General features: G+C 33.9%; 2 protein-coding genes across 3 annotated transcripts; one reads left to right on the forward strand and one right to left on the reverse strand.

Moving 5' to 3' along the window:
- On the forward strand, positions 1-5,729 carry LOC120636295 (F-box/SPRY domain-containing protein 1). Its single transcript, XM_039907718.1, has 4 exons — positions 1-613; positions 689-962; positions 1,996-2,086; positions 5,426-5,729. Exons 1-4 carry the CDS (start codon positions 279-281, stop codon positions 5,521-5,523), a joined length of 798 nt encoding a protein of 265 aa, XP_039763652.1. The 5' UTR covers positions 1-278; the 3' UTR covers positions 5,524-5,729.
- Positions 5,730-7,541: 1,812 nt separating this feature from the next.
- On the reverse strand, positions 7,542-12,693 carry LOC120637398 (transmembrane protein 164). Of its 2 annotated transcripts, XM_039909223.1 has the most exons (6): positions 12,430-12,693; positions 12,108-12,290; positions 10,519-10,635; positions 8,866-8,944; positions 8,247-8,347; positions 7,542-8,162 (listed from the first exon to the last, which is right to left on the reverse strand). In XM_039909223.1, exons 1-6 carry the CDS (start codon positions 12,562-12,564, stop codon positions 7,932-7,934), a joined length of 846 nt encoding a protein of 281 aa, XP_039765157.1. In that variant the 5' UTR covers positions 12,565-12,693; the 3' UTR covers positions 7,542-7,931. The 2 variants fall into 2 exon arrangements, with proteins under 2 accessions (XP_039765157.1, XP_039765158.1); XM_039909224.1 differs by lacking the exon at positions 10,519-10,635.
- Between the last annotated feature and the right edge of the window lie 1,815 nt (positions 12,694-14,508).

Genomic DNA, 14,508 nt, shown 5'->3' on the forward strand with positions numbered 1-14,508 from the left:
TGTGTATGTGTGACACTGTGCGGCTATAATGTCAAATAATCCTACGGGCTAGCGCTAAGCCCGCAGGAAAAAACATACCTATATTTTTATTAATGAAGTTCTATTTAATAAGTAAAAACTTGATAAAACAATTGATTTTAAAAACTTTACATTTAGAGTTTTGAATCTGAAACTACTCAGACTACTCAGAGTGCTTGTGCTTATATTTTGGCTACAAACTTTGAATCAATAACCAACAAATATATTAATTAAACAGTGCAGTCCTAAACAGTGATCTAATGCAGAAAATGAACACTTATGATGTTTGTGATTATGCTATTGCTGAACTTGTTCCAGACCATATTTTAGAGAATATTTTTACATTCTTGTGTTTACGCGATCTTAAAAACTGTACAATAGTCTGTAAAACTTGGTTTAGAATATTAAACGACGAAAACAATGATGTTTGGAGAATACATTGCCTTAAAAGATTGGCTGAAGAAGTTATGAAGTCAAATTTACTCTCAAACTTATCAACTTATAAATCAAAACTAAGGGCTTTCTATCATGCATGGAGTCCTTATGACTGTTCAAGGAACATTTATATAAAACCCAATGGATTTACCTTACACAGGTCTGAACACATTTTTCGAATGTCACAATCTTCATCATATTATTTTGTTAGTTAATTGTCAACCTTTTTTTAAAGGAACCCTGTTGCACAAAGTACCGATGCATGTCGTGGTAAGATTGGGTTTTTTCGAGGTAGACATTCCTGGGAAGTTATATGGGAAGGGCCACTTGGTACTGTTGCGGTAGTTGGGATCTCTACTAAGGAAGCTGCTTTGCAATGTCAAGGATATGTAGGGCTTCTCGGTTCAGATGAACAAAGTTGGGGATGGAATTTAGTTGATAACCATTTATTGCACAATGGAGACACACATGGCAGATACCCTCTGTTAAATAACCCTCCTAAATATCAAGTAAGTCATTATTTTAAAAGATGCAGGCAACGGCTAGCCATTACCTGCATCTATTTCCATTTTTGTTATGGTTTTCTACAATCCTGCAAGAACAACTTGTTTTTCGAAACTTTTCTTTTTATCTTTATCTCTCAGATGCAAATTACAAAATTTATCAAGATCAATTCACGGTTGAGCCAAAGATAAATTACAACAGACACACTTTTGCTTTCAGATTATTTATAATAATCTACATAATGTACATAAAAAGCAAATTGCTAGATCAAACAGATGAATTTGAAACAGTAACATTTAAGTCACACTTACACTGCATTAAGTTCAGTCCAAATTATTTGATAATATCTAAAACAGCTTCAAATATAAAGCTATTTAAAGAAATACGGTCAACTTTTGCTCTTGAAAGCCTGTTTTGTATCAATCATGTATTATGCAATAAAGCGTGTGCATGTGTGTGTGTTTTTGTGTGCATGCGTGCAAAAAAATGTGCGCATGGGTGTGTATTTGACTTTGTATGATTGGCACTTGGATAAAAGCAGTGCAACTGCTGTACATAGTAGGAACAATAATAATGTAATATGTGCAGCGCTATTGAGCTGAGTCCAAGTCCAAAGCCAATTTCGGAATTTTATCAAAATTACAGGACATTCTATTCAACGTGTGCCGATTATACCGCTTTTTATTCAAATATTGGTAGAAGCAGGCGTTACTTTCTTGAATTCCTTGATAATATATTAATAAAATTAAGCCTAATTTGCTATACTCTGCGAAAAGCCGGTGATTGTTCAACAATAATTATTCATTGTAAAGTCAACATCTGAGGATGCTCTGGTGTCGTCGGAGCGAAACGTGCATAGATAGTGCATTGTCGAAGATCTATTTGGTGTGGAGTATAAAGATTCTCCTGCTTTCCGCGGAGTATAGCAAATTAAGTTTTATTTTCATGTGACTGCATCGTTTTTCTGTCGCCTGTGTGACAATGTGCAGTCAGCTACGTCTGTTACATTATTTATAAATTTATGTCTCTATTTTGCAGGTTGGAGAACGAATAAGAGTAATATTGGACTGCGAAGGGCACACCTTATCGTTTGAGAGAAATTATGAGTTTTTAGGTGTCGCTTTTAGAGGTAGGTCCCTACTAAAAATTATATAGATTCGAATCAATAAAAATTAAATAATTTAAAATAGATCTTAATAATAGATATTTCTCTAACAAGTGCTAATTTATGATTAAGGCGAAAAAGGGTTTGGATGTGTTAGTATTGAGCTGGTATTACCTATTATCCGCTATTTTAACTTTTTCTTTAAATTGCGTTCACACGTAAAAATATATTTTCGTCACACTTTTTTGTCATTAGGACCTTATTCCATTGATATAAGGCTCATAATCCAAAATATTAGACACGCGTGTTGCAATGAAAATTACCGTATTTGTGCTTTATTAAGTTAATTTTCGTAGATACCTCACTCCAAGTTATAGGTGTGAAGATAAACCATTTTTAATTTAAATGGGTAAAACAGATTCTTTTTTTTAACCAACAAGGAGGTTTTATGCGGCTAAAAATAGTACGCATTTCCTTTGAATGAGCAAATCTTATATATAAAGCTGAAGAGTTTGTTTGTTTGTTTGTTTACTTGAACGCGATGATCTCAGGAACTACTGTTCCGATTTGAAAAAATATTACAGTGTTGGATAGCTCATTTATCGAGCAAGACTAAAGGATATATATCATCGCGCTAAGACCAATCAGAGCATAGCCCCAATGTAGAATGTTTCAAAATCGTGGTTTTTTCCCTTTTGAGACCTTTGGCTGCGTAAACGGATAGTTTCATTCGATTCTAGTTTAGTTTCAATAAAATCATGTATGACAAAGTTACTCTCCTTCAAAAGTTCATAAAAAGACCGAGACAGCATTTTTCTTTTAAGGTTTATATGCTGACAAAGTGGCGAGGGACCGCTAGTATTTTGTAAACTTTAAATTATTCATTATTCATGACTAGTTATGTTTAAGACATTTTGAAATATAATAATATTCCATTTATTATATTTTTAATATAGGCTGTATGCAGCGAACAATGCTGGCTGCCGGCTGTATGTCGGTTTTCCTTCGGATCAAACCGAAAAACAAAAAAACCGAAGCCCCATTTTCCGTCGTTAATATTTTCGCTTTGTGTTTGATTATTCATAATTTAAAATATCCAGTTTAACCGTTAACTCGAAAGCAGAGCACAAGGAAATTTCACTCCGCCGGGAATAATAATCGAGAAACGAATCGCGAATGTAACGTAACTTTCGCACAGTGGAAAGCAAAAATAGTCAGTTATTTTCTGTGAACGTATCCTATTTTTTTCCTAGAAGTGTGATGAATATCGTAGTATAAAACACTTATGGTACGTTGCTTGTTACACTCGAGGCGGTACTATTAGATAAGAAAGCGCGAGAGTACAATCCAATCCAACCAATCCAATCTACCAAATTCGTTGGACAATAAAGGTATTGTGTCCATTTATGCAAGCTATTGATTTATATGACTTATTTAGATTCAGCATCTGCCACTGCTCCTCGCATTGCCAGCAATATTACATACATCACACACTGTACCGGTACTACTTACTCGTAACTTCTAGTTCAATTGTGGGCAATGGAACGCGTCGAAATAATAACAGCGTAATTCTATAATATTTGAAGCACTGATAGCCTATTGGGTAAGGCTTCGGCTTCCTTTTTGGGGGGACCAAGTTGGATACCCAGCACGCACCACTAACTTTTGGGAGTTATGTGCGTTTTTAGTTTAAGCAATTAAATATCACTTGTTTTAACGGTGAATGAAAACAAAACGTGAGGAAACCTGCATGCCTGAGAGTTCTTCATAACAAGGGCATGTGAAGTCTACCAATCTGCACTTGGCTAGTGTGGTGGGCCGGTTATGGGTTGATGATACAGTATACTATATTGTTATATAGACTTTAATTTTTAGTTTACCATAAAAGACTAACGATAGCGTGACAAGTAACTAGTCCCCAACAACATTAGTCACTATCATCAAAATAAACGGATTTATTCCCTATAGGACTAGCGATGTATCTGAGTGTGAATACGGAATGCACATTACCCATTCTTTCAACTCCCGTATAAAAAAGCTAATTAAGGCAGCCGCGTCGGGTAGCGCAAGCAACAGCGTCAGAAACACGATAATTGAACTGTTTCTATACTAGCGCTAACCACTTTGCTGCCTTTTGCTGAGGGAGTAAGTTGACTGTAAATGAGGCAAGAAATATTTATAGTGAGCCGCTGATTAAAAGAAAAATTAAATGGCGGACGATTAGGCTAGTTAGTAGCCAAAATATTCATAGCCCTTTTAGCCAGTTTAGTGTATTGAATAATTGATCTAACACTTTCGGTTAAACTTCGTACCATCAGAGGTTTTTGTAATCATTATGCTGGTCTCAATCTCAAAAGGGCAAAACTCACTTTTAAGCTGTGACTACTCGTCCACGCTAACAGGATTTTAATAAAATTATGCGAAATCATCCTGTTACCTATATCAGGAAGATGAGACTACATCAGACCAATGAGCTCATTTATTAACACACCTATGGAACTTTTGTATCCATTTGAAGTACCAATTGTGACACACGAGTGTCTTTAGAGCTAATGATAGTGTTTTTAGAAATTTTGTTACATCGTCACACTCACAGCGCCCAATTGGCGTCAAAAAATTGGAGACTAAAACAAAGTGACGGCAACCGGTCGAGTCCCGTCGTTCCTAAACTACAACCCGGTTACAAAACACAACATTTACTTGTCGCGCTGGCATGTGTTTAGCACGGGTAGCATAGGCAGGGAACTAAAAATAGGTGTATACCCCGATTATATACCCAGACAAGAAATAAAATTAACGTGGCCTATAATATTTGGAACTTATTTCCGCCAATGTGAGAGATGAAAAGTTTGTCCTTTCCCTGGGAAATGTCTCCTGCCCTTGCTTGCCGCACAGAGGGGATGTCAAACGCAAAACTTCTTGAAGTTAAAATCTTTTCCTTTGATGTAAGTTAAAACTGGGTTCCGTTCTATGTTTTCTTTCGCAATACAAAATTTTATCCGCAACAATTGCTAGTATTCCTAGCTTAGTATTCGTCTTTTGCTGATTTCGCAAAGTTTTAAGTTAAGTTTACCATTTTTTGTAAGGAGTTGTTGAAGGGAAGCGAAAATAATTTTTAAAAAATATACCATTTACTGGGATGTATATATTTTTTCTGATTCTCTATTCTTGGGAGACAGACCACTATTTCGTTTTATTTTTCATTGATTCATTCGAAATATGTAATCAAATATTTCTTTAATAACTATGTAAGTATGTATAATACATACTAATTAAGTGCATACTTAATTAGTATGTATTTGTGGGTAAAGAAGTAAAAGGGTTATAACGAGATATAATAATCAACTTTTTTTTTCAATACAGGACTACCATTGAGGAAAAAGCTATACCCAACTGTGTCAGCAGTTTATGGCAACACAGAAGTTTCTATGGTCTATGTAGGCGCGCCTGCGGATGGCTGATGAAACAAATGGAAAATTTCTAGCAAATAACTATTCCAATGGACTAAAACTGGCAACATGAATTCATGTTAAACCGAACAAGTGTGCTTTAGCTGGGGTTTTGCCTGATATTGGAATATGGATATGATAGTCTAACATCTGAGAGTGGTCGAGTTTGAGAAAATAACTTGAAATCTGGTTAAATAAAGCTACGTAATATAATGAAAGTTGATTTTTTAATTTTCCAAATAAACATTAACGCAATAGTGTTGCTAGACTATTTAATTATACTTTAAACTTCGTTTTGTCGAAAATCAATCGATTGCACTTGGGTTCACCCCCTGCACAATTGCAAATTGGGCTTTTTTTATTTCTATAAAAATAATCTAACATGTTTTTCGAATTTTTATAGGATTCCAACTCGGAATGTCTAAACCTATTGTGATCAAACTCTGGCAGGCAAAGGTAGAGCGGGTAAAGAGAAAGGTACCTATTTGACTAAAGCTAATTTATACCGCGAACAGCGAAGTACTCAATGATTTATGAGGGAATCTCAAGAATTAGATATCTTATACCTTCTTATTACTACTAGAGGTCAGGTTTATTTGAGGCAGTAGATTTAGTCCCATCCTCTTGACTGTCCTCATGAAAGGGGCCAGTGGAATTTTATTTAATTTAATATAATTATCAAAAAAATAGCTCAATTGTCGCCTTTTTTTGATAATTTTAGTGTACCTAATTGTAGTGCTATTTTTTTTTTGTTGATAACGAGCTATCCTCGTGGGATTTGAAGAAAAGTTTTAGAAGAACTTCTCGCTGTCCGGTTCCCGTTATCTTTCACGGCCGACTGGCGCAGTGGGCAGCGACCCTGCTTCCTGAGTCCAAGGCCGTGGGTTCGATTCCCACAACTGGAAAATGTTTGTGTGATGTACATAAGTTTTTTTCAGTGTCTGGGTGTTTATCTGTATATTATAAGTATATTATTCATAATAATATTCATCAGCCATCTTAGTACCCATGACACAAGCTACGCTTACTTTGGGGCTAGATGGCGATATGTGTATTGTCGTAGTATACTTATTTATTATTTCACTTTTACAGGGACTTACTTTAGGGCTGAGCTCTTTTGAAACAGATACCTATCTATGTTCTATCATATTTGCATTCTGTACTTTTATGACGAAGCGATAGCTTCAATTCAACGCGAAAAAATGTGTCACAAAATCTGAAACAGTAGGTACGAGAACTATAGGCCAGGTAAAATATTATGACTGGTATTGTGGTTATTGGTACCTACACTGAATAAGTAACTGCCGTCTGTATCTTGGTTTTCTGGTTAGAATGTTCGACTTTTGATCACAAGGTTCGTATGCGTTCAATTCCCGCTTTGGTACACGTAGTTAGATATTTGATTCTTCTGTCAAGACATTTCATGTAGCCCAGTCGGGCCTTGTATTAGAAAATGGTGTTGTTCACCCTCGTGCTTCGGAGAGCTCGTTAGTTATTATCAATGTAAAACACTTTTGACGGGAGGCCCAGGGTTCGATCCCCGGCAGGGTCAATTTGTAAATTTATAATTTCTGAAAATTCTGTCTGGTCTGGTAGGAGGCTTCGGCCGTGGCTAGTTACAACCCTGCCGACAGACGTGCCGCTATGCGATTTAGCGATCCTTTATGATGTCGCGTAGAAATCGATTAGGAATATGGGATTAGTATAACTGCCATATCCCCTTTAAGGGGGTAAACCGGTTAGCCGCTTACCATATTAACCTGCATCATCACTTTCCATCAAGTGAAATACAACTTGAAGTGGAATAAAAAAAAAACTAACATTTGATGATAATTTGTGTTAAGCCATTTCGCATTGGAGAGTCCAGGCTTTAAATCGAAAGAGTTTTTTATCCAGCTGAGAAACAATTGCTCCCATTACGCCGCTCTTCACGTTGCCATTAGTGCCACGACGATAGGCGAAGATGACGACAATAAAGGAATCCTAGTAGTTTTTAAGGAAATGTTATGAAAAAAACAGCATTATTTTATTTTCATTGTAATATATTACTTATACAATAAATGGCTCCTAAACTTACAACGTGATTAAACACAATCAAACAATGTGCCGAAATTTGGACTATATATTATGCTAATTCATTCCCAAAGTTACTTAGTTGTCTCGCGTTTATTTATTAATATTTCGATTTAAAAGCTTTCATACCTCACTTATTAATTATAATTATTTTTATATATTATATATATCTAATTATTTTCCCTTAGTGCAATCATTCCTGATATTACAAAATGAATTGACGCTACCGGCCGCATTTGTTCGTCCTAAGAGATTCCGCCGCAAATATCACAACATAAAGGCCAACCCAGTAGGGCTACAATGGTGTAGAGTAGTGAGTAAAGTTTGCTTTAATAAAACAATTATTATTAGTTAACATAGTCTTCTAGTTTTTTATCATGTAAAAGATCTTTCATGTATGGCTTAACTTTTGTAGGCGGGAACTTTGTGAGAAAGAAATCTGCGAGAAGGCAAAACAGTTTGCACAGCAAAGGACAGAGTATGGCTTGATGAATCACTGCGGCAATCCGATACCATGGACCATCGAAAGGATCCAATATCGCTGGACAAAGCATGTGGTTTAAATTTACTTGGGCGGGCTGCAAAAAATAATTAAGATTATAAAAAAATAATAATTATAATCAAATACAAAAAAAAACAAGTCCTATCAATAAAATACTTACTATTGCAATAATTTGCAAAATAATAAAGTGATATAATAAATTAAGACAGTAGCTGAATATAGCCCAGTTAAAATCCCAACACGGCTCTATGTTATAAACACCTGCAAAAAACAATGTTTTCAAATCATTCAACATTTAGTATAAGAAAAACTGATTTATTTCTTCGAACAATAATATACTAGATATGCTGACAGTCTTCAAAAAGGGTCTGTGAAAAATAAATTCTCACTCATTAAAAAGCAAATTCATGCTTGACGTCCAAAGAAGAGACGGTGAATACTGTCAGTATACAAGGTGTAACCGAATTACGAAATACTGTTGAAGGGTGCATAAGTATATTTCATAGAGAATCATCCTGTCAAATTATTTAATCAAAAGCAGCGTATTTATTTTTCCATATAAAATACTTTATTTATGACAACATATATATACCTAAGCTACGCGTCGCGTACCTGATAAAGTGATAGGAGTCATTTGATTATAATTTTGCATGTGATATCATTCCCGCCCGCCTAATAGTATTAAAATATCCAAACGTACAGACAACAGTACCGTATTTGTTTATAAGACTGCATATATATTACATTATTGATCGAAGTTGTAATTATTATAAACGTACCACCAATTCTTAACAGGTAATATGGTATCACAAACATCATCCCATGCTGTATCCAATATAATGCAGCTTCTGCTAAAATCTAATTAAACAGTTAATATAATTACACTTTATACATATATTATGAACTTATACTCAATTTTTTAGCATTTATTTTGATGTAAACAGTCTTTTCATGACCGCACTATAAGATTGTTTACTATAGAATACAAGTAAGAGAAATTATAAATTACACCGTACAAATTCTTCTGCTTTTCGTGGAATATAGCAAATTAGGCTTCATGTTCTTTGTATAATTAATTATATTTAATTTCGTCATCTTTTTATTGGAGGATAGATTGATCTCGTTTCTATGGAACTTTTTTAGTTAAGTCGAAAGTATCTACGTTGCAAAGAGTATTCAAGGCCATTTTGTCGTGGAAAACGGTATCCTTACTGCTAATTTACACAAGGTATCTTCATTGTTTCGAAGATATCGTAATAGCTCAAAGCAAAGTATCTACCTAAATAATATAATGTGTATGCGTAATGCACATTTACACAAACAAAGGCCGATGAAAAGGGAAAACCATAACGGATTTCTTTGATCCGCAATATTTTGAAGTAGGCATTCATCTATGAAATTGCCGAAACCGAAATAATAATAATAAATATACTACGACAACACACACATGACCACCTAGCCCCAAAGTAAGCGGTAGCTTTATAAATACTTAGGTGAATGATGAATATTTTTGTATAATATACGTAAATATAATACATATAATATAAAGATACACACCCAGACACTGAAAAATATTCATGTTATCTCAAAAACATTTTAAAGTTATAAGCCCACAGCCTTGGACTCAGAAAGCAGGGTCGCTGCCCACTACGCCAATCGGGCGTCTGTGTAATATCTGTGGTTTGACTTGGTATATTATTTTCGGGGTGGAAACAATCGAGTCTTGTAAGACTCTGGTGAAAATACGTTGTATGAACACCAGTCCAAACACCCTTTAAAGTAGCAAAGACAAACTTTAATTAAGACAATGAATTTTCAACATTCCGCAAATTATTTTGACTTAAAACCCTTGGCTAATAGAATTAAAAATATTACACAGAAAAGTTTACCATCTTAAGATATTTTTGAGACCAAAGCAAGCTTGGGAAGGGTTCTGACATATTAAAATACCAATACACACAATACATATTATAAAATTAAATTAGTGTAAATCATTATAATAAATAGCTACAATTTCTGAAGATATCTATAGTTATGGACAAAAATAAGACAATTTAAATGGCTAGTGGGTTGGCTGAGAATAAGGCTTTCAAGGGGTGACTACGCACCAACTAATGAACAGTGCGGCAGCTTGCCGCTTGGTACACTGATGATGTGGTTATAATTGCAGCAAGCAGTAGAGCGCAAACAGCAAATAACAGGTCCTTTGTATATGTCAATGGCTTCAAGTGTATGTCTAGCTGTGTACACCAGTCTAAAATGACGGAATGATGATATATAATGGCCATATTTGATTTAAAATTGCTTTGTGTTCAGTTAAATTTAAGTGCATTTAATTTATAATAATGTGATGGAGTAACTCAAAGTGAAAATTTTAAAAAATCGAGAAGCTTTTATCTATAGATTTTACTAATATATTATCATATACTAACTGTTCTTGAGGCAGTTTCTGGAAAAAGGAAAGCTAGTAGTGGGCCATTTAACAAGTTTAAATGAATGCGAAATAAGGCTGTGACTGTCTTGGTTGGTGGAGCAGCCAATAAGTAAATCTGAAATAATGCAAATATCAATCATCAATAAATGAATAAATCACAAATGTGTTGTGTCTTCCATAATATGCTCAATCCATGAGCATATTATATAACCTAAAACTATATATAACTAATAATTGATTTATTATTTTTTTTCTGCAAGTTAATGGCAAATGTATTTAGGTAATAGGTCAAAATTGCACATAGGAACTCAAATTTTTAAATTTACCATAAATATACAAAAATAATACCAGCCCACCCATAGAGTACCTTAGAACTAAGACTTAAGACTTTATATGTATTTTAGTGTGGTATTTTGTGTTTTAGAGTGGTTTTAAAAAAATTAACAAAGCATTATTAGGTGTGATATTCATTGCAGGTAAAATGAATAACTTGACAATATTTGCTGTGGGAATGAAATTCATCATATCTTAATATAATATATATTTTTTCTGTGTGTGTGTTTGTCACCTAAAAGGCTGGACCAATTTAGATGAAATTTTGTTTTTATATTTCAGTGGATTTCTGGATGATTCTTGACAATTGGACCAGGTAGGTTGCAATGCTCTCAGTATGGCACTAAATTTCATTAAAATTTTCCCAGTTAGGATCATGTATGCAGAGGTGTATGTGTTTTACTGGGGACTAATTTCATATAAGTTCAATTATGTTTAAATTGTTGTCTATAAAAGTAATTTGTCTAAGAAAAGTTTTCAGAGCATGAAAACAGTAGAGAATCATTTGTTGAGCAAGTATTTTTTTACATACCAAACATTTACATATAACAGTAGGTATGCCAAACCTATTTTATTGTATTATCACAGAGAATCTCATTTTAATAAAACTATTCTATTATTTTTTTAAATACCTAATACTAGCAGCTATTGAAAGGTACAATAGTTGCCCATAGCTGTGGGCAACAACAGCGGCAAGAATCATAGATTTCACCAGGATAAAAAGTAGAATGTTTGTAAATTCAGGGTATCATCTACCTCTTCAAAATTTCTCATTCCAAATTTCAGTCAAAATGTTTCAGTAGTTTCTAAAGAGTAGCAAACATTAATTTATCCCACCATTGTAACAAACTGTCACATAACACCATTGTAAAAAACAAACATATATATTGCAGTTAACATTGTATTAATGTTTACTTGCAGGTACAATATAAACAAGATTACTAGCATTCTTCTTGTTTTTTGCTAACAATACAGCACATTGTATATTGTTATTATGATTATGATTATGATCGTTTAATGCAATACTAACATGATAAATCTGTCTTTGAATATTTATATTAGGAACCAAATGGAGGTTTCTAGTAGCAGTATTGATGTATTAATTACCTTTTGTGCATGGTTTTGGGAGACTTTTAGTGTGTCCCTGAAACTTTATCAATTAAACTTGAATAGCTTTGACAGCTAAGCAATATTATGTAATCTATTCAGTCACTATGGTCATAACTATAGTGTGCACTTCATAAGAATACCAACCTGGATCAATGTTGTTATGTGACATGGATTTAACAGATAAATAACAGTCCGCGATGCAAATTTAAAACCAATTTCCATGCCCCATAGAAGAGCCAATAGTATCACAAGTAATCTTTTTCCACCTCTGTCACTTTTTACGTAGAAATTATCTTTTGGAATATGCAATTTACGGTAAGTTTTCAGCTAAAATGAAACAAGAACAATTAAACATTTTAATTAACTTAATAATTTAATTTAATTAGAACACATACAAACTCTTCAAATCCTTTTCATTTTGGTAAAAATCATTACATTTAAGTTTGTTCTATATTAAAATACTTACAATAATATACACGCAGGTCGTTGTTACTAATAAAGTTTCGATTATTTGTCTTTGAGGCGATAGAAAATAAGCACACTCGGGGCCGACATTTCTTGGGACTGCTTTGTTAGCACCGCTATAAGCCCACTCAAACATGTTTAATAAATTTAATAACTTTACAAAAAATAAAAGTATCGCATTTTTAATTAAATATAACTATGAAAAGATTTTTGTAAATATTTCAGTTTCAGTTCTTTCTTCCATTTTCCAATTTCCATTTCCCGCTTTTTGACAATTCTAAGTCAGTGTGACCATTTTGAAATAATTCGAATTAACAAAACTTGAAGGAATAAAAGAAGTATACAAAGACGATATAAACACTACGTTAGGGTAGACTACAGATTGGTCTATGCAACTCAAATATTAATAACGCGAGCAACCACAATAATTTCGTAATTGCTACAGGCAAATTACCACCTTATCTCTTGTTCCTAAAGGAAAAGAATATACATGAATGTATCGTCGCTATCTAGCCCTAAAGTAAGCGTAGCTTGTGTAATGGGTACTAAGGAACATAAATAAAAATATAAATAATATACATAATTACTTTTATTATGAAGATTTCTTTGAATATTCAGACCCACACTCTGAAAAACATTCGTGATCCTCACACAAACATTTTCTAGTAGTGGGAATTTAACCCGCGGCTTTGGACTCAAAAAGCAGAGTCACTGGTGGTCACTACCCACTGCGTCAATCGACAGTTTGATTGAAATCGCAATTTAAACAAATAATTTTATAAATATACACTCTAAAGTCCATACCTTTCTAATTCTTAGGGATCTTAATTTTTTTTAAATAAATTATATCCTATGTTATATATGATAGTTAAACTTTCTTTTGGCAAAGCCATGGTTAAACTCGGTCCATTACATTCACAGCCCATTCGGTACAAAGCAACTGCGTGAGGGGTGACTTTCCTGAGGTGAATAAATCTCGCCCCAACAACGAGATTTAATAAAGGTCTTGAAATTGACAGCAAAGGTAACGTAGAATAGCGACTTTCACAATTTCTTAAATTTTCCCCTAATATTTTTTCCTCTTTTGTTGCTTGTTTTCTTGCTTCACGATCAGTGGAATCGTTCGGCCGGTCGTTTCTATCAATTTTCGAAAAAGTTCGCCTCACCCCTGTGACCAATAGGTACTTTAATTTTCCAATTTTAATAATATAAACTAACAGTGGCCCGCGAAATTGCCACTCCGGACTCCGGAAACTGGGTACTTGGGATACAGGTGTCAAATTCCATCAAGATCGGCGTTGGTAGAGCCAAACATCGATAATAATCAATAAGGCGAATTTAGAGGTTTGAAAGAGAACGTCGGTTTCAGTTTCTATCACTAAAAACTAAAAGTTATCGTTAAATTAAGAGTGAAAATCATATTCTGACAGAAATATGCCTAATGAATAATATATATAATATATATATGTTTATGGTGTGAAATAGTCTCAATCTTACATCCCTTGCACGCAGGACCCCAAATGTTTTTGGGATAAAAATATAAGCTTTAATGTTAATCCTCCGGTATCAAATATATGTAAGTTAGATTGCACTTAAATCTGTTTAGTTACACGTAATGCGCTTACAAAAATAAAAAAAATATCTGTTTGTGTTCTCTATCGATATTTAAGCTTCAACCGATTAAAATGTTCAAAAATATTAAATGTGATACACACAGTGTTATTATAAGTATTCGAACCCCATTTCACTCTCTTCGGGGTGGAATTTCAAAATATCCTGTCATTGTGGATACCTACACTATATAAAGAACAAACCTTCCAAATCTCATGTCTCTGGGGACAATCGTTTTAGGCTGTGCGTTTATTTTTCAATCATATTTCATTCCTTATTAACCCCTTTGTGGGCAGAATTTCCAAAAACTGGGATACACTAATTTGGTATTCTATACTAGCTGTTGTGCTGACAGTGCTCTCCTTATAAATATGGCTCGTTTAAAACAAAAAGAAAAAATAAAGATATCAATTCGCAGGTAACGCTGGTAATCATATTTGTACTAGGTTACATGTTTTGAACGTTTTAT

The sequence above is a fragment of the Pararge aegeria genome, chromosome 3 (assembly GCF_905163445.1).
Source record: "Pararge aegeria chromosome 3, ilParAegt1.1, whole genome shotgun sequence".
NCBI lineage: Eukaryota > Metazoa > Arthropoda > Insecta > Lepidoptera > Nymphalidae > Pararge > Pararge aegeria.

What these genes read in the sequence shown, in the direction of transcription:
- LOC120637398 (XM_039909223.1), bottom strand. Translation starts at nt 12,564, where the DNA reads ATGTTTGAGTGGGCTTATAGCGGTGCTAACAAAGCAGTCCCAAGAAAT. An exon ending in ACATAACAACATTGATCCAG is followed by an intron (nt 10,636 to 12,107) that starts GTTGGTATTCTT and finishes GCATTATTTCAG; the next exon opens with ATTTACTTATTGGCTGCTCC. An exon ending in CAGAAACTGCCTCAAGAACA is followed by an intron (nt 8,945 to 10,518) that starts GTTAGTATATGA and finishes CTGTTTAATTAG; the next exon opens with ATTTTAGCAGAAGCTGCATT.
- LOC120636295 (XM_039907718.1), top strand. Translation starts at nt 279, where the DNA reads ATGCAGAAAATGAACACTTATGATGTTTGTGATTATGCTATTGCTGAA. An exon ending in AATGGATTTACCTTACACAG is followed by an intron (nt 614 to 688) that starts GTCTGAACACAT and finishes CTTTTTTTAAAG; the next exon opens with GAACCCTGTTGCACAAAGTA. An exon ending in ATAACCCTCCTAAATATCAA is followed by an intron (nt 963 to 1,995) that starts GTAAGTCATTAT and finishes TCTATTTTGCAG; the next exon opens with GTTGGAGAACGAATAAGAGT.